This window comes from Podospora pseudoanserina, chromosome 2 (genome assembly GCF_035222485.1).
Source record: "Podospora pseudoanserina strain CBS 124.78 chromosome 2, whole genome shotgun sequence".
Lineage (NCBI taxonomy): Eukaryota > Fungi > Ascomycota > Sordariomycetes > Sordariales > Podosporaceae > Podospora > Podospora pseudoanserina.
The window spans coordinates 3,028,637-3,046,681 of NC_085921.1; the positions used below are offsets into that span (position 1 = coordinate 3,028,637).

Consider the following 18,045-nt stretch of genomic DNA (forward strand, 5'->3'; position numbering starts at 1 on the left):
AAACCGGCATCACCCGCCATCCTCTAGGTACGACCCGAAACAACCCGAATAGGAGTTAGGGAGGTATCTTTAGTTCACGGTACCTATCCACTTGCCCATAGACTCCCGATTCGTCTTTTCAAGCCTGCCGGCGAATTTTCCGGCCCTGGTATCATGAGGTTACGTGTCCATGCACATATTGCATACCACATCGGGGATCCGGGTTTTGCTGACTTACTACAACGGGGAATCTGCTGCCCTGTGGCGCAGCCCCAACCACAAGAGTGACACTGCATACACCCATCTTGGATCTCGCGGAGTTGCGGGGAGCCTCACAGCCTTTTCCCCGGAGTTTGCTCCGGATTGGGTATTCCGCCTAATGTCGTCAGTACACCGCGTATACTGGCCACACGGTTCATGCAATGCAGCTGGACCTCACAGTCTGTGGTCAGCTTCGGCCGAGGCGGTGTCCGCTTCATTTGATCGCCTGAATAGTGTCTTCAATGTCCCTAAACGGAAATTAGAGCACGACTGGAGGGAACGTCCTAACTCAATCTTTGCGCATCTTGACTTCTGCATCATAATGTGCTGCATTTTTCTAACGCACAAGGGGCAGGTGGCCTAACCGGCGACAATCTATGGCAGCTGCAATGTTAACCGCTTGTGTCTCTACACCTTTGGCATCAGGACGGTTTCACAGAAGGATATAAACCCCGTTCCCTTTCTATCAAGATCATCATATCATCAGTTCCCACAACTTCCACAGTATATTTCATCAGCACACTTACGAGTTTTCAATCACCTCGACACATCATACTTTAGTCAAGATGTTGGGCAGTATTCTTCCATTCAACGAGGAGACGGCGGACCGCGTCAGCGCCTACTGTGAGAAGAACTCTCATGGCATCCCTGACGCCCTGGTTGAGCACTGGGAGTGGACTCGCACTCGCTTCCCCGATGCCGACAAGATGTCTAGTCGTCTTCAGGGCTCCTGGATGATCTTCACTGCTCGTGACCGCAAGCCAAAGAGAAGTAAGCAATCATTATCCATCACCCACACATAGTCCAGAGCTAACTCTGGTGCTTTAGTCCTCGAGATTGGTTGCTACTCTGGCTACAGTGCCTTGGCCTGGTACGAAGGTACCCGTGACACCAAGGCCGAGATTGTCACGCTTGAATACAGCCCCAAAATGATTGCCGCCTCTCGCGAGGCATTCAAGAAGTACGGTGTCGGTGACCGCGTGAAGCTGATTGAGGGTCCCGCCGAGAACACTCTCAAGACACTGGAGGGCGAGTTTGACCTCATTTTTGTCGATGCCAACAAGGACGGCTATGCTGGATATGTCAAGACGATCCTGGACCAGGGTCTGCTCTCTGCCAACGGCATCATTCTCTGCGACAACGGTAAGCCCTTCCTGACGTTATTCTCGAAAGCGAATGCTGATTTGAAACAGTCTTTGCCCGTGGCCTCACCATCGGCCCCGACTGCGCACCTTGGCTCAACGACCACGTCCGCCCTTACTGGAATGGCTGCGGACAGGCATTGGACAAATTCAGCGCCGGTCTCATGGAGGACCCCCGCATCGATGTCTTGCTTCTCCCCGTCTTCGATGGTGTTACTCAGATTCGGTGGAAGGACGGGGCTCAGCGGGCTTGATGCCGCCACCTATTGGGGCCATAAAACATCACGGTTGCTCAGTTCATGTTGATTAGTTTGCTCTTGACACAATACATACAACATCCCCCATCGTACCTTTTGATCCTTTGATGATTATTGCCTCCAAGTTGTGATGTGTCCCAGGTATCATTTCTTTGCCACGACGTGCCATGGTGCCAAACGATACAACCGAGCGGGGTGAAGAGAAGGTTGAGCCAAGACCACGTGGGGGTTCAGCCGCGTTGCAGATTGCAGATCTTGATCAGAGACAAGAAATGCCAGATTGAACCATCCAACCAAATATAAGCATAAAGAATAAGCGAACTGTGGTTTCTGCTGTGTCACCTTGTTGGGACCTTCTCGAAGCTGCCAATGATGAGCATGGACGGAACAATTTCCGCCTCCTTCTCGGGGAAGACCAGATTTGGTATGTTACATCTATGTCCCGTTTGGCTTTCTTCCAGAAGGGCAGATATGCAGCCATCAGTCCATGGCAGTTCCTTCCTCCTGTGGGGATAGATGTGCATGTAACGTGGATTGACTTATGTAAAAATGTGCTATATATCACGACGAGTCTGATGGGGCAGGTAGTAGCTACCTATCTAATTGACGTGTAGATCTTGCAGCCTTCTCCACCCCCATCTTGTAGCACCTACCCTACTCCTTCGTACAGAATATTCTCCCCCAAAAGCACAATGGCGCAATCCCTCGCCCAAACCGGCACCACTTGCCAACTCACCACCCACCCCATCCCCTCCCTGCCTGCCGAATCCCCCCCCGACTATGTCCTCGTCCGCTTCCTCGCCTCCCCCGTCAACCGCGTCGACTTTATGGTCCTAAACAACCAATACCCCCTTAAACCAAAATACACCTCCCCCACCACCAACACCCCCATCCCCGGCTTCGACGGCATCGCCCTCGTCGAATCCTCCACCTCCCCCCTCTTTTCCCCCGGAGACCTCACACTCCCCCGTGACCTCGGCCTCGGAACCTGGCGCACCCACGCCATCCTCCCCGCCTCCTCCCTCCTCAAACTCCCCCCCAGCGTCAGCACCATCTCCCCCATCGACGCATCCCTCATCCGCTCCGGAGCCCTAATCGCCCACCTCCTCCTCACCAACCCCTCCACCCCCCTCAAAGCAGGCGACCACATCATCATCTCAGCAGGAACAAGCACAGTCTCTCAGTTCCTCATCCAACTGGCCAAACACCGCGGCATAAAACCCATCCTCGTCATCCGCGACCGTCCCAATCCAGAACCGGTCAAGGCCGAGCTCCTTGCTCTCGGTGCAGAAGCTGTCCTGACAGAGTCCGAAGTAGAGGCCGGACTCCTTCTCCCCAAACAACCCATCATCCTCGCCCTCGACAGTGTCTTTGGCAAAACCGGCGAGCTCCTCGCAGCTTCCCTCGCACCAGGCGGCAAGTTCGTGCTTGTCGGCTTGTTGGCTGGCCCAAAGGCGAGCATGCAGCTCACTACTCAGCATTTGTTCAACCGGCAGCTCAGTTTCCTGCCCTTTAGGGGGTCGGAACACCTCAAGAGAATGGGGGACGAGCAGACGGAAAGCTTAATCGGTGAGATTGCGAGAATGTTTGTGGATGGGACGTTGAAAAGGCCCAGGGTCAAGGTTGTGGACTGGACCACCGCTGGTGAGGGTGAGGTTGAAAAAGCGCTGAAAGAGGCGGTTGAGCTTGCCAAGGGGGAGGCAGGACACGTCAAGACTGTTTGGAAATTGACTTGAACTGAAGACATAGTGGGCACTGGATATCAAATTACCTAGAGGTGTAGAACTTTCAATTAGCGCAAGTACAAGAATAAAAAACTCCGTGGGTGTTTCTCTCAAACCGCCCAAGGTTGCTCGAATTCACAGAGAATTGGAAAAAAGGCCGCCGACATCCAGTCCATTTTGATTTTAACGACTTCCATGTCTGCCCAAACGCGAGTGTTTTCAACTTTATCACATGTACATTACATGGCCCAGATACCACACTCAAAGGCGGTCACCAATCTGTCACTGTTTCCAACACCTCCAATCCAACTCCCGAACCATAAAACTCTTACGCCGCAATGGCCTGAATATTACCAAACATCTTCCGTTGCTAACAAAGCCGTCAGTCACATCCTCACATTCAATCAGGAGAGAAAGAATACTTACAGTAAAGCACACCGACAGCACCAAACTAAAAGCAGCCGCAACATAAACAGGAATAAACACCTGCCTCAGCGCGACAACAATCGCATCCGTGGCCGCAGCACGCACCTCAGGGGCCAAAGAGCTGAAGAACTCGCCACTGGTCCCCGAGATGGCCATCTGAAGCTGCTCCCGTGTCGCATCAGGCAGGACCACTATCAGATTCTTGATAGCGTCATTGACAAAGATGGCACCAGCAATCGCAAGACCCAACGCGATACCACCCAACTGACCCAGCATCATGAACGAGATCGCATACGCCATGTCCGCTGGCGGGGTGACAGCTTGGATAACAGCATACCCGGCCTGGATAAAGCAACCGGTACCAATACCAAGCAGAATCTCGAAGCCGTATATCTGACCCTCAGGCGTCTCGGTCGTGATGCGAGCTGTCACACGGTTAGTTCCCCTTCCATTGGCAACAGAACAAGACAAAGACTTACACATCAAAACCCCGCCAATCAACGTCAAAACACTCCCAAAAACATACCACGGCTGGAAGTAACTAAACCTCGCCATCAAATGCCCATTCGCAAGAATAGCAGCGCTCAGCACAAAAATAAGCGGCAACAACCTCACCGCCGCCGTGATAGCACTATCGCCCCTCGTGAACTGGAAATACAGTGGGACATAATAAATCGGCACGAAGCCAGCCGTGTTCACCGCCGCAGCGCAGCAAAAAAGCAGCACCGCGTTCCAGTTCCTCATGAACTGGATGGGAAAGATCCTCGAGGTCAGGTTGGTCAGGATGGTGTAGGTTTGTTGGATCCCAAAAAGGATAAAGAGCGAGAACGCCACGACAAAAAGCGCGATGATCTGCCCGCTGTCCCAGGCATAAAGCGCGCCACCGAGGTTGGTAGCCATGATCAAGGCCGTGATGGCTCCCATGCTAAGCACAGTTCCGACCCAGTCAAACTCCTTGGCAAGTGTCAAGGTCTTGGTCCCGGCACGAGGTTTGAAGTTCGGGATCCAAAGGAGGTAGACTGGGGCAAATAGACCAGCGACACAAAGGTTGATGTAAAACGCCCACCTCCACGTCGCCGGTGACTCAACAAACGCACCGCCTACCACGGGTCCCAACACCGTGCCGATACCCCAGACCAGACCGACGAAACTAAGATACCCCGGGCGCTCGCGGTCGGAGGTATTGACGGAGAGAAGGGTCATGACACCGAGGTACATGCCATTGCCGCCCATGCCGGCAAGGACACGGCCGATGATGAGGGCGTCCATGTTGGGAGCTGCACCACAAAGGGCAGAGCCGACGTTGAAGAGGATGGAGGAGAGGATGTACAGCCATTTAGCGTCGAAGAGGCCGTACAGGCGGCCGAAGGGGAGGACGACTGCTGCTCCACCGAGGAGGAAACTAGACACAAACCATGGTCAGAGACTGTACTCTTGCAGAAGGAGGTCGATGTAAGCTTACCCAACAGACAGCCATGGTAGCTTGAGCGCATCGCCAAAATTGTTGACCACGGCTGGTGTGATGTCGGCGACGACTGTGTTGTCGAGGGAGTAGAGGAAAATGCTGGACAGAATGGCAACGACAACCAAGGCCCACTGTAGGAGGCAAGAAATGTTAGTGAATCTCTCTTATCACACCATATCTTAACCGGCAATGAGTCCTTACAATAACACCGTGAATGTTTCTTGGTGATGCATTCTGATCATGTTCTGCTGGTGCGGCAGTCGGTGCACCGGCTTCGAGCTGTGAATCGGAGCTGTGGCCGTTGTCCGCCGGCAACTCAACGGCGGGATCAAGCGGCTTCTCCTTGAGGGAGGTCGCTCCAGAAGACATGTTATGGACAGGCGACCCGGGGGTCTTGGTGGGTATCAGGTTCGACCTTTGGGATTGTAGCAGGACGATTAGTGATGGGATGAAAAGTTGTTGAGAGGAAGAGAGCTTGGTCTGGATTAAAAGATGCAAGATATCGGATTTCAGATTCGCGAGCGCTGCATGTGGCCGGGGGGTCGACGATAAAAAGGAGTGCGGTCGATATTGGGCCGACACAAAAATGAACACCAAATTAAATCCGCTAATCAAGGAATGAAAATCTTTTGCAAATCCAGTGATTAGAAATGGGTCTTTGGACACCTGTTTGGCAGCAAACAAAAAGAAAGGGAGCAAGAGGGACGGCAAGTCGCAGTTGCTCTCCCATTCAAAAACAGGGGTCCACACTGCCCAAAGAGGAAATTGTCTCATGTCACTCTCAGCGTATCATGTAATCAGACACAGGCTCCATTTTCTACCACAACTATTCTCTGCCTGACAAACACTCTCATTTTCCCGTGACAACTTTCTTCAAGTGCTCCTCCAATCCAGGAATCTCACCATCCAAGTCGATGCGCAAACCCTTGGTGATGCGCGCAATGAGGACATAAACACCAAGCACGACGTAGACTTCGACCAGCTCCTCCACAGTCAGCAGCTTCTTCGCCTTCTCAACCGTGTCCTCGGTGTTGTTGTATGTGGCAAGCTGCTCGTCCACGAGTTGCAAAATGGCCCGGTCACGCTCAGTGAAGACGGTCTCTTTTGCCAATGCATCGACACCCTTGCCGGCGGTGCGCTGGAGGGCCTCGAATTTCTCTTCGGGCATGCCGTTGATGCGTGCCACTGGAGCGTTGACGTCCCACTCGTACTCTGCGTCCAGCACAGCCGAGATGCGCAGGACAACGAGCTGCCAGTCGAGAAGCGGCAGAATGCGCCGGTTGCCGTCGAAGAAATTGGCGTAGACGCCCATGAGCCTTGGGAAAGATCCATGTGAGTGTCCCAGGAGGTGAAAGATGTTGCGGCGATACGGGAGATGGGTTATCGCCGCTGCCACCTCCGGAGGGGCGGTTTGAAGATCCACGTAGGGGACAAGGCAGTTCTGAGTCTTGATAGGGGCAGACATGATAGGCAGATTGATTTGATGGTTCACCTTGCACCGTGAGGCTTCTACTGCACAAACTTTGTACCATTATGTATCCGTCACCATGGTTCTCAGTTCTACAAGTCCTACAACTACTCCGAGTATGACACCATGCGGCGTGCCCCGGTGTCCCAAGTGTGCCGTACGATGCAGTACGCCCTGTAGGGCAGTGTGGTCTATGTGGAATTCTGCCACAACTCTTTTCAGACCCTTCATGTTTCCTCATCCAAAATCATGCATTATCTCCGATGATCGATCCCAGCGCTGCCCTTTGCAGAGTTGCGCCCCGAGAAAATTTCCTCTTTGGAAGACCAGAAGGTGACCAATCTGATGATTTCAAACGAACCGATGCGCTAACCCGCAATCGGAACTCCGACAAAAATGCCCTTTTAGGAAGCCCCACTATTTAGACAATTTGCAGGAGCCCCACTCTTCTGCTTACAACATCAGTGAAACGGTTAACTTCCTGTTTCGACCACCTGCTCGGCAAGGCTTGCTCGTGACACGGGCCGAACCCTACCAATCCCAAGCACGTCATGGCTGATCCATTCCATCCTGCTCTCACCGATTTTTCTATCTCCGGTTTGTGCAAATTATGTCCGACGAGCCTTGGACCCTTGGTGTTGAACTGCCGAGGTGCTGCCACCTGCCAAGTCTTGTACTCCAAAGTACAGCTACGAGGACTACTACATGCGGTAGCCGTGCGTTTGGCTGGCGAGTGCCTCTCGAGTAGAACGCGGGGAGACCCTTTCTCGGACTATCGCAAGAAAGGCTTGTGGGCTGACACGGCTATCGACATGCTACAGAGCTGGTGTAGCACGCCGGGAAGGCCCAATGTTGGATATGGTAGAAATACAGCTGCATATGGCAACGAAGACATGCTGATCAATATTGATTATGCCTTCATGTCTTACATGACGAAAAAGGGTATCAACATAGGTAGCTAAGCAGAACCAACACCAACATCACAACTCTTTACAATGCATAACGCCACCGTCAACAATACCCATCTCGACGAGCACCAACGACTTCTCGCGTTGAGTTGGAGCTGGGTACAGCTTCGCCCCTGGACGACAATACTCATTCTGCTGCTCACCAACCTCGTCTGGACGAGATACCGCAGCGGATTGCGACAGATACCGGGTCCCTTTCTGGCGAGCTTCTCCAACTTGTGGAAGCTACGGGCAACATGGAATCAGAACATGCACCGGGAAAACGTGCGGGTGCACGAAGACTATGGGCCTATCGTGCGGATTGGGCCTAACCATGTCTCGGTGTCAGATGCTGAGAGCATGCAGACGATTTACGGGGTCAAGAATGTCTTTCCCAAGGTATATGCGCAGACTCCATAGCCGCCCAGCGTCTATTAGCTAACACCAGCCTACAGAGCGGATTCTACCCCCTAGCAGAAGCAGTCTACAAAGGAAAATTCCTCCCCACCCTCTTCACCACCACAAGCAATGACTACCATGCCAAGCTCAAACGCGGCTCCGCCCGCGCCTTCTCCATGGACGTCGTGATAGGCCTCGAAGAGTACGTAAACAAGTGCATTTCCGTCCTCCTCCAGCGCGTCCGCGACGTCTCCCACAACGGCAAGAAGCCCCTCGACCCCGTAGCCTGGATGCAGTACTTCGCCTTCGACGTCTTAGGCGAGATCAACTTCTCCAAAGACCTCGGTTTCCTCGAAGCTGGCGCCGACAAAGACGGCATCATTGCCGCGATTGGCCAGATTCTAGGTTACGTCTCGTTGATAGGACAAGTGCCGCAGGTGCACAAGTTCCTGCTGGGCAACCCCCTTCTCGCCAAGATACCCGCCGTGGAGAAGACAAACCAAGTCCTCCAGTTTTCGCTGCAGCAGATCCAAGAGCGGCAGAAGAACCCCGTGCCGAGGAAGGATATCCTCACCCAACTCCTCGACACCCATCACAACGACCCGTCCGCCTTGTCTTTTGAGGAAATCGTCGCTATCACCACGACCAATGTCATCGCCGGGTCGGACACCACCGCTGTTTCGTTGTCCTCGGTTATCTACCATCTGCACAAGTACCCCGCCGCCAAAGCTAGGCTCATCGAGGAGATTGACTCCGTAGCCGCAAAGCTAGACGGTATCATCACCTATGCGGAAGCTATCAAACTCCCCTACCTTACAGCTGTTATCAACGAAGCGATGAGGATCCACCCCGCCACAGGGTTCATTCTTGAACGCATTGTCCCCAAGGGAGGCGTGACACTTCACGGGGTCTACCTCCCCGCCGGGACAGTCGTGGGCGTGAACTCATGGGTTCTGCACCGAAACAAGGATATTTTCGGGGAGGATGTCCACTCTTTTCGGCCGGAAAGGTGGGTGGACGGGGATGAGGGGAAGATTAAGGAGATGAAGAGGAATTTGTTTACTGTGAGTCCTGCCTGTTGGTGCTACGAGAGTCATCATTTGATGCTAATACTGGCGTGACAAAACAGTTTGGCTACGGCCCCAGAAGCTGCATTGGCAAGAATATCTCCATCCTGGAAATGTGGAAGGTCGTGTTTGAGCTGTACCGCCACTTTGACATAACTTTGGCCAGTGACAAGGAGTGGACTGTCAACGGGACTTGGTTTACGGCGCAGAGTAATATTGAGGCGGTTTTCAAGCCGAGGAAGAACTAGGGGGTTACTCTTGCGCGCGCAAGTTGTGTGGGACTCAGGATTCAGGGTGGGTGGCAGTTGGTGGATGCTTGCGGAAATATGACGATATTCTTATTCTTCTGTATCCAACCAAATGCCTGATGAATGTAATGGTGATGTTGAAGTACATAAATGTAGATGCAGCATGACTGTCTCATCAAATCGACAACCCCTGAAAAACAACCCTCAAAGCCCCCTCAATATCAGCCGACGCCTTTCCAAGACGCACCATCATGGACTTCACCTTGGTCTGACGTGCCGGGCTAGCTGCAACCTGGCTGGTCCGCTCAACTCGCGAGAGCAGCATCTGGAAATTGCGACTCTGCAGTCTCAAAAGCACCCGAATCATGTGAACCTGCTCTTCGTCTGAATACTGATTCCTGAACTCGTCCGAAAACATCAAGGGGTTGCAAGCGGCAGTGTTGGCCGCGCGTCCCGATGAGCTGCAGAACAGTTGGGCTGGCAAAGGTCCTGAACCGACGGCAGCTGTCAACTGTGGCTGTGATCCACCGAGAGAAGAATGTGACTGCGCAGAACTGGAGTCGGTCAACGAAGATGGCGTTGCCTGGCTACTAGAGTCGCTGCCGTTGTTGCTCAGGATGGTGCCTGCCCGCTTGATGCGGAGATGAATGCACTCAAACATCTCGGTGAGACGATCGCAGAGGATGAGGCGCATGGTGTGAATAGTAGAAAGGTCCAGACATTTGGGGCAGTCAAAAGGTTTGCAGCATTGAAAGACGAGCCATTTTTGAAGCCGTAAGACTTGGTCGAGAGACATGGTCGTGATGTGAAACTCGTCGTCGTCGAGTTGCTGCACGACACGGACGAGGTCAGTAAGACACGAGCACGGTGGTGAACCGGGTCGGTTTGGGTTTGGCGGGTTCTGAACGCCCGAGAGGGCCCAAGATTGGCCTGGAGACAACGGCGCCGTATCCAGTGCGAGCATGCTTGGTAATTCTTGAGTGGTGGTATGAGGAATTGGCCGGGGCTGGGGCTGGGGCTGGGAGATGGGGCCTTCGCTGGATAAGAAGAAATCAAGGTTGTTGTAGGGGTCCTGGTGTGGCTTATTGGACTGCCGAGCGTCATTGCTCCCACTGTTGGTAGAGCTGCTTATGCTGGATCGAACCTCCCCAGAGGCACTGTGCCGGCCAAAGTCCATATCCATATCCAGCCCGTCGATAAGATCCACTGACGTGTTACTGGCAGTCGTCAGCCCCGCTGCCCACGGCTGATCTGCCGAGTCTACCAATGCGAACTCGCAGTCAAAGAAGTCGTTATCTAACAGCGGATCCCCACCAACCTGAACTCTTGGTGCTGTGGTGGCCGCCTGCTGCGACGGCTTGGATGGTCCCAAACCTGCGCCGTTCAAGCCCTCGCCTTGTTGATCGCCTGGTTGAGAAGACGCATCGCCAATGTCCCGCCATGGGCGCCCTGGTGGGTTGTTGGGTTGCGGCGATTGCGACGAATTCGTGCGAGGCTTCTCCCGGCCGTTACTTGTCGGCACGACGCATTCGACCATTCTGGCCCGGCATCGGTCACAATTGCGAGGGTTACTACCAGTGCAACGCAGCTACCAGACGGGTGAGAACATTGTCAGATTGCTTGAGTAGGAAGCTACCCCGATATTGAACGTACCTTTTTGGTCTGGCAGGCGACACAGGCAGGTCGTCGCATAGGACGAGTGCGATCTTTGACCACGCCGGGCCCTGAGTTGCGTCGCACAACTTCCATCCCCCCTCCCTCTGCCTGGCCGCCGCCTGAACTTCGTAGCGTGATGAACATGGCAAGCCAGACCGAAGTAAGAAAACAGAGAGAGCAGCAGCAAAACTTGAAATATAACTGTCGTCCGTCTAAGGGCTGTGGCTGCGCGATAGATTTCTTGGCAAGGTGTCGATGGGGGGGTTGCGCTGGGGGTTGTCTTTTAAGAAGAGTCTTGTGGGGGACAGGGTGGGGTGGCGAGCACATAAGCCGGGGTGATTACAGGACTCGTATACGTGGTGCATAATACCCTGATCTTTAGTCATCTGCAGCCTCACTGCGTTGCTACAGTTTAATGCAGACTCAGAAACACGCAAGCGGGGCTACAGGCCAAACGAAAAGCCAGTAATAATGAGGCCGACGTCATGCCTCTGCCCTCGGAGAATGGGTGGAAGAGGGAAACAAAATCCTCCTGATGAAGTGGAAAACTGGTTGGCGTCCATCTTGTGCCCATTTGTGTAAGATATGCGGTCCAAACTTTGTACATTGCGTGCAGGTCGAAAATACAGGTGGCAAGTGAGGAGGGGTAACACATGGTCCGTAGCCCGGGCGGCATTCTCCGACAGCACACATCAAGGACGCACAAAGCACAGGCCGTCAACGCACATGACGAAGTTGCAACAAGCATTTTTGTTGGATCGCCGGAAGCCGTTGCCGGATGGAACTAGCCTACCGGCTGTCCAACGATTGTGGTTCTGTTGGACAGAAAAAGGCCGACGGGGGTTACAGAGGGCCATTAGGGTCCTCAGCTGACAGACACCCCGCGTATCTCGAAAGTATCTTGAAACACATAGCCGATGTAGGTAAGCTGACTTTGGCAGCGAATAAGGGATAAATCCTTGCAAGAAACCACACCTCCTTCCCGAACCCGAGCGGGATGGGATTCCATATGAAGGCATTTCTCCTCAAGCAATCAACACCAACAACGACTTCTTGATGACCCTTTCGTTCCGTTGCGTCTCCAAACACATGGCGAAAACCGCGTCTAGTTTCAACGGCCTACATGTGTCGCGCCTGTTATGCGGCGCAGTGCATGTTAATGGCACGATCATCATCGAAAGCGTGCCGGTGGTCGAATCCTGCAGTATAGATTAGGTAGGTAGTATGTAAAGGGCTTGCAGATCTAGCACCGGAGCGCCGACTGATTCACAAAAGCCAGAGCACGCAAGATGCCGACGAAGTGATGAGCTAACTCCGACGCAGCAACAGAAGCGCTCCTGTTATCATCAGCATCGCCGTCCACAGTTACAGGGGCTGTGTGTCCACACAACTCATCAGCACCACAGAAGCGGAACTGCCCAGCAGTTTATCAGTTCTCTCATCCTTCCACATGCTTCACTCTTCGTCAGTTTGATATATCCTGCCACATTTACCGCAATGCACGACTGCAAGAGCCCCTCCAATCTCGTTCTTGCGAGCAAGTAGTCCCGAAGAGACAAACTTGCAAATTGTGCTGATCTCGAAGCAAGCTGGAAATGTTGCTAAATCAATTGCACCGACGTGTGTCATCCTACCCTACCTTACTTAGAGTTAGATAAGCCGTTTCACAGGAGCGGGACGACTTGCCACCTTCACGACAGTCACGATATGAAAGGCCGATGAACTTCAGGCATCTCCTTCATTTATCTCCATATTCGGAGGCTTTTCAGAATGTCTCAAGCGCACTCTTCATCGCGAATAGCACTACATCAAGTATCTCTTTCCCCTTTTCCACTACGTAACTCAGAGTGCATTCTGGGTAGGTTATATCTGGGTCCTTCTATAGTAGTAGGGACTGTACATCCAGACTGTCATTTCCGGGGAAATCCGATACAGATTTCGGATGACATACTGCCAAAAGCTGAGGAAGATTTCTCTCCCTATCTTCTACATTAATATCCCTCAGTTTTCCAATGAACCTAAAGTATATAACCGCCGATAGAAAATAGAAATCGAAAATGAAACGGGCTATAGAAAATAGAGGTACTTCGGTATATTGAGCTTGTATTTTTAGGTTCTTAGGCGGAATAATAATAAAGTATAGCTCTTTATATAACTAGACATTTACTACTCCGATCTTCGAAGCCGAAATTAAAATTATATATATCCTATCGTAAGGAATGCGTTTTACTAAGGATTTAGTCGAAAAACTAGATCGCGTCTAGATATCTATATACGTTTACGCTAGACTTAATTTATTATTGCGGTATAGCCTAAGCCCTTACCTTAAGTATATAATCGTTTACTTCTTTTAGCCTACCTGTAATGAAATGGTGAGAAAATACACAAACCAACCACAACACCACAAATATATCCTCAACAGGGTCTCTGAATGAACACACCTGCGTGACAGTGGCTCCCTCGCAGGCCGCACTCCACGTAGAACAAAGAAAAGACTCTATGGGCTCGCAGACCACGTAATAAGCACCTGATCGGCCTGATCAGAGGGCCAGAATTGCCTGCACGCGTGCAAGGCACAAAATATGAAGATATAAAAGTCGATGTCCTGTCTAAAATAGAATGTCCGAAGCAGACCGTTTATATACATGACCCCTGAACCCCCCGAATCCTCCGAGAGCCCCACTTCCTCACTCAAACCCTCAGGCCTGTGAGCGGCACCCCAAACCACTAATTTGTTAATAGGAAGTGATAAAGAAGTTTAGGTAGGTATTTAAATATGAAATGGAACTATAGTTAAGATAAGTAGTCTGTTAGTTTATATGACGATTTAACTTTGCCTTTACTTTAACTTACAAATTCGTTATTCGAACTTAAGCTAGTTAATATGGACATTTCGAAATCAAATATATTTTTTCCAAGCAGAAATTGATAGGGGAGTAGGGTGGAAGAGGCAGTGCTGCTCCTAGCTACACAACCCACCCAAGTCTAAAAGCGGCAATATATTCCCTTGACCGGGAAGAATAGCTTGTGCGCCGCCAGGTGCTTCGCTAAGCTCTCCGGTTTCCGCGCGCCGCCATCCCTGGGCTCAGGTAGGAGGAGGCTGGTCTGTCGGACCGGGTCGAACTGGAAGAAGTCGCCGAAGAACATAATGATCGGGATCCCACCGAACGGGCGATGCTGGTCGTCCCTGTACTACCTCAGGCGGCTGTCCACCGCCGCGAGCGTCAGACCGCCCACCTGGCCAATCTCCTGCACATGTGCCCTGTGCCCGGGCGCGAGCAGTTAAGCCGAGCTGCGGACCTATAAAGCAAGGTCATGCGTTGACCCCGTAGTCTGGCTTCTGCAGAGGTCTCGAGTTTAGTTATTACAGCAGTTGCGGAGAGGCACTGACGGCCCATTTGCTTCGTCTGTCAGGCCGGATGGGTCCTTGTCAGGGTGGCTTGTAGAGCAACCGTGCGAGAGATGTATCACGATTAGATTTCGGAAATCCCCGAGTCCCACCAGGGCGAGGCGTCTGGTTCAAGTGACGCCAAGTTCTCCCGCGGGCTAAGAGTTCTCCCCTATCTGACTGGGGAGGACGGCCAACGGAGGTTGTAGGTAAAACGTTATGCCCTTCGCAAGGGCAATAGTGCCGCTGGCAATAGACTCTGAAACTTTAAATAGTCAGACGATTCTTGCAATGCATCTATCTTGTTTCTATCACCCCGATTGCCGTTGTCCAGGCTTCGTGACTGCCCCCGACATCAAAAGAATCTTCAAATTCCTCTCCATTTTCGTGTTCCGCTCGGCACAATAGGACAAGCCCCGCTGCAGTGCATAGTTTAATAGATAACTCAAGCCTTGGGAGATGAGCACGAATTAGAGCGAACAAAGACCTCCAGTGACCAATTCCACCCGAAACCCCTACTCGGACCAAAGTAACGCTTTGGAGTGTTGCTTTGTGCCTCACGATAAAAGCCCCAAGATCCTGTACGCTACAATATGCCCTATAGAGCCCTAGGCATTGTAGATTCGGTATTTGAAGCTTCGGTGCGAGCTGTTTTAGCCGGTCAACCCGTGGGCCGTAGTCGACGGGTGTGATGACCAGATCCAGTTGTGTGAGTTGTCGAAACACACCGATAAATGCTGATAAGTCGTCCGCCCATCGGTCCTCAGCGCCCCTCGTTGCCTCCTCGGATACATTTAGTGTGAGCTCCGTGAGGCTTGGAGGGAGGTTCTTGTAGTATTGGAAATGCGACTCCGAGGGTCTAAGAATGTCTGGCGCAATTGCTTCCCTAGAGAAGACACCAGCTGTGATGGCAAGGCTGCTAAGAGCGGCACCGCTTGTAGCGATGGCTGTAAGGGCGATGCGAAGGACTTGGCCCAGAAACTGAACTTCCATGTAATCGTCCAGGGCGGTTGTTGGCGGTAGACCTGTTTGTCGGCCATGCGCTAGTGCACCCCAGGGCCGGTGCATGTTACTAATGACGGCAGCCTCGATGTTGGGAAGAGAAATCAACGCCTGCGTGATGTAGGCCTGCGCAAGGCCGGACATGATTATGTGTTCCTGCTCTTCCCACAGTGACGTATAAGCCACCTTATCCAAAAGCGTCTCATACGAGGCCTGAGACGAGACACTCCCTTCATCCGTTCCCCGACCTTCCTCTCCAGGGCTTTGGTCCTCCTCCTCGCCGGATGAGTGTGCATCATCTATGCTGCCCACTAAAGCTGCGGGAGGGTATCGACCTTCTTCTATGGCCAGTAACATGTCACCTCCATGCCGTGCAGTATGAAAGTATGAATTTGGGAACTCCACGAAATGATCCGTACAGAGTTCGAGTGTTTTCACAGCAGGGCCAAAGTCTGGATGTCGCGCAATCTCCAGGAGGTTTTCGAGGCTGAGCCTTGAGAGCATTATGTAGCGGGTCTGGAAGTACCGGCTGATGAAAGCTGGCAACGTGGCTGATTTTGTATATTTGGACGTCAACCGGAGGGCGGAGAAGCCTTGGGCGTCTAGCCCGCCAAATATGATAGCCAGCAGCTCGTTAGGAAGCCGAAGAAGTCCCACCATTGTATCTGAGAGGTTTCTTAAAGGTATGTTCGAGTAGAATAGAGCTTACAGCTATGCAAGCTTTGAGGGCAATGTATCATGATGTGTTGAATGCTGTTTCGGCTGAGTTGGGGCGGGGTCAGGATGGGTGGATGGATGGAATTTATTTCGCCCGGAGGCACTGAGCCTAGAGGGCCTTGGCACGCTAACTAATCCGTACATACGATTCGTCCGCTTCTCCCGTGATCTCGCACAAGCCCTTTTTGGAGTCAGGCAGTTGTTGGATTGGCAACAGTTACAGGCTCGAATAGACATAGATCATGACCGGCACGGGCATCAATTGAAGGCACTGAACTCAGGCCGAATTGGCTGTCTGACTGACTGATGTGTGTGTAACTGGAAGGAACCGAGGGACCTGGCCCATCCTTTGACCCTGTATTTTGAGCAGGATTTTCCGGCAAGATAGTCCGACCAGCTTACCCCATTGGGTATGGCAGTCACACCCCTGGATTAATCCACCAAATGGGCCCCCGTTTATTCCAACAGCAGTGTTGTCTGCCTAACTTTTGAACCAGCTTCAGTTCGGATCAAAGACTCGCGAGTGTCACAAATTAAGCCAACAAGCCCCGTGACATGCATGAAGGCGTGGGGCTCGGAACGCCCCGGTCAACTCGCAGGCAGGGCATGCTGAGGGCTGCAGGTCCTGACCAATGGGAAGATGCTCTGTGATCTCAGTGATCTGGTGCCAAGCATCACAGATCGCCACAGATCAAGGTGCAAGGTACCTATCGAGTATTAGATAGCTATATAGTCACTCGTTCTGGAGGACTCTGACAGTTCTCCAGTAAGCAATGCAAGCAGTCAGCTACACCTACTGTTGGGACAATTGCTTGTGCACTTGTTGTGAACCCTTTGGCTTCACCAAACCTTCACCCGTCAAGTGTGTTGATAGCTCTGGAGCCCCTCTCAGTGGTGCTGGGTTAAAGATTTATCAGCGAGCCAAATAGTAGAGAGGTTGGCATACAAATCCTATATATCAAACCCACTCTCCTACCAACATTTTCTACACAAAGTACAGCAGAGTTCCTCCAGGCTTCATTTAGCGTGCCGCTTCCCGGCACGGTCACTCGTTGGTCAGGTCGATGATGATAGCAGCTCTCTTAAGCGCGTCAAGGTTATTTTCTCTGCGCTCTGCGCTCTGCGCGGTCAGAATATACCGTTCGCCGAGGCGCCCACCACTGCGAGGAGTGCCGTTGCCGGTTGCCCGAGTATATTTTCGAGTGTAGGGGTTGCAGGATCATGGTTTGCCGGCGTTGTCGATACAATCGACTGTAATAGGGCGATAGTGAAACTGTACTCGGATACGGACCCGGAAGAGATGTTGTCCCAGTACCCCCGGCAAACTGTAAGGTGAAAGTGGGCTTCTATGGGGCCACAAACAGGAGTAAAATGTCACCTGTGGGTGGATTGCTTTGCTTGGTGTTGGTTGCTAAGCATTGAGAGGATGGAAAACTCGAGTGTGGGAGACCAAAGTGGTCACGTGATCACCCGCGACAACGTTGTGCAGTTCCTCTGCGTGAAGAGATCGATCTATCAGCTCCGCTCCCGCTCAAGAGTACGTATTCGGCCCAACCTTATGTGTAAACGCCACGTGAAGCACGCATGAATATCTGCTCTATTTCATCCACTGAAGACCATAAGGCGCACCGCGTAGAGTTCGGCTCGGGATATACAAAAGAGCCGTGGACAATCCCACCTTCTGGTGGAATTCCTCCAGTACCTCAGGACATTCCTCGAAATGCGCAGTGGGTTCCTAAGAATTGTGCTTCTTCCAATACCCTACCTACTGGACCAGATACTCCAGTCCCTTTTCTCCCTGTCGCCACTTTAAAATCTCCTCGACGGTAAAATACTCGCCTTGAACTTTCTCAGTCGTGGGGGCAACTCTTGAAGGGAGGGCACGCGCCGTCGAGGAAA

At 52.3% G+C, this 18,045-nt stretch overlaps 7 protein-coding genes across 7 annotated transcripts; 3 read left to right on the top strand and 4 right to left on the bottom strand.

The window, feature by feature from the left end:
* The first annotated feature begins 60 nt into the window (after positions 1-60).
* On the top strand, positions 61-1,822 carry QC764_207880 (uncharacterized protein). Its single transcript, XM_062944506.1, has 3 exons — positions 61-1,011; positions 1,069-1,383; positions 1,434-1,822. The coding sequence occupies exons 1-3, from the start codon at positions 807-809 to the stop codon at positions 1,634-1,636; spliced, it is 723 nt and encodes a 240-aa protein (XP_062803336.1). The 5' UTR covers positions 61-806; the 3' UTR covers positions 1,637-1,822.
* A 509-nt stretch (positions 1,823-2,331) lies between these two features.
* QC764_207890 (putative secondary metabolism biosynthetic enzyme) lies at positions 2,332-3,375 on the top strand (the record flags this gene model as incomplete). Its single annotated transcript, XM_062944507.1, has 1 exon — positions 2,332-3,375. The coding sequence occupies one exon, from the start codon at positions 2,332-2,334 to the stop codon at positions 3,373-3,375; it is 1,044 nt and encodes a 347-aa protein (XP_062803337.1).
* Positions 3,376-3,478: 103 nt separating this feature from the next.
* Positions 3,479-6,028, bottom strand: QC764_207900 (uncharacterized protein; the record flags this gene model as incomplete). The annotated part of the gene is made up of 5 exons (XM_062944508.1): positions 3,479-3,733; positions 3,790-4,214; positions 4,269-5,191; positions 5,252-5,385; positions 5,456-6,028. 5 exons carry the CDS (start codon positions 6,026-6,028, stop codon positions 3,692-3,694), a joined length of 2,097 nt encoding a protein of 698 aa, XP_062803338.1. The 3' UTR covers positions 3,479-3,691.
* Positions 6,029-6,104: 76 nt separating this feature from the next.
* On the bottom strand, positions 6,105-6,719 carry QC764_207910 (uncharacterized protein; the record flags this gene model as incomplete). Its single annotated transcript, XM_062944509.1, has 1 exon — positions 6,105-6,719. One exon carries the CDS (start codon positions 6,717-6,719, stop codon positions 6,105-6,107), a length of 615 nt encoding a protein of 204 aa, XP_062803339.1.
* Positions 6,720-7,147: 428 nt separating this feature from the next.
* On the top strand, positions 7,148-9,468 carry QC764_207920 (uncharacterized protein). The gene is made up of 3 exons (XM_062944510.1): positions 7,148-8,068; positions 8,125-9,132; positions 9,198-9,468. Exons 1-3 carry the CDS (start codon positions 7,718-7,720, stop codon positions 9,381-9,383), a joined length of 1,545 nt encoding a protein of 514 aa, XP_062803340.1. The 5' UTR covers positions 7,148-7,717; the 3' UTR covers positions 9,384-9,468.
* Positions 9,469-9,489: 21 nt separating this feature from the next.
* QC764_207930 (uncharacterized protein) lies at positions 9,490-11,668 on the bottom strand. Its single transcript, XM_062944511.1, has 2 exons — positions 11,037-11,668; positions 9,490-10,971 (listed from the first exon to the last, which is right to left on the bottom strand). The coding sequence occupies exons 1-2, from the start codon at positions 11,364-11,366 to the stop codon at positions 9,559-9,561; spliced, it is 1,743 nt and encodes a 580-aa protein (XP_062803341.1). The 5' UTR covers positions 11,367-11,668; the 3' UTR covers positions 9,490-9,558.
* A 3,056-nt stretch (positions 11,669-14,724) lies between these two features.
* QC764_207960 (uncharacterized protein) lies at positions 14,725-16,089 on the bottom strand (the record flags this gene model as incomplete). Its single annotated transcript, XM_062944512.1, has 1 exon — positions 14,725-16,089. The coding sequence occupies one exon, from the start codon at positions 16,087-16,089 to the stop codon at positions 14,725-14,727; it is 1,365 nt and encodes a 454-aa protein (XP_062803342.1).
* Between the last annotated feature and the right edge of the window lie 1,956 nt (positions 16,090-18,045).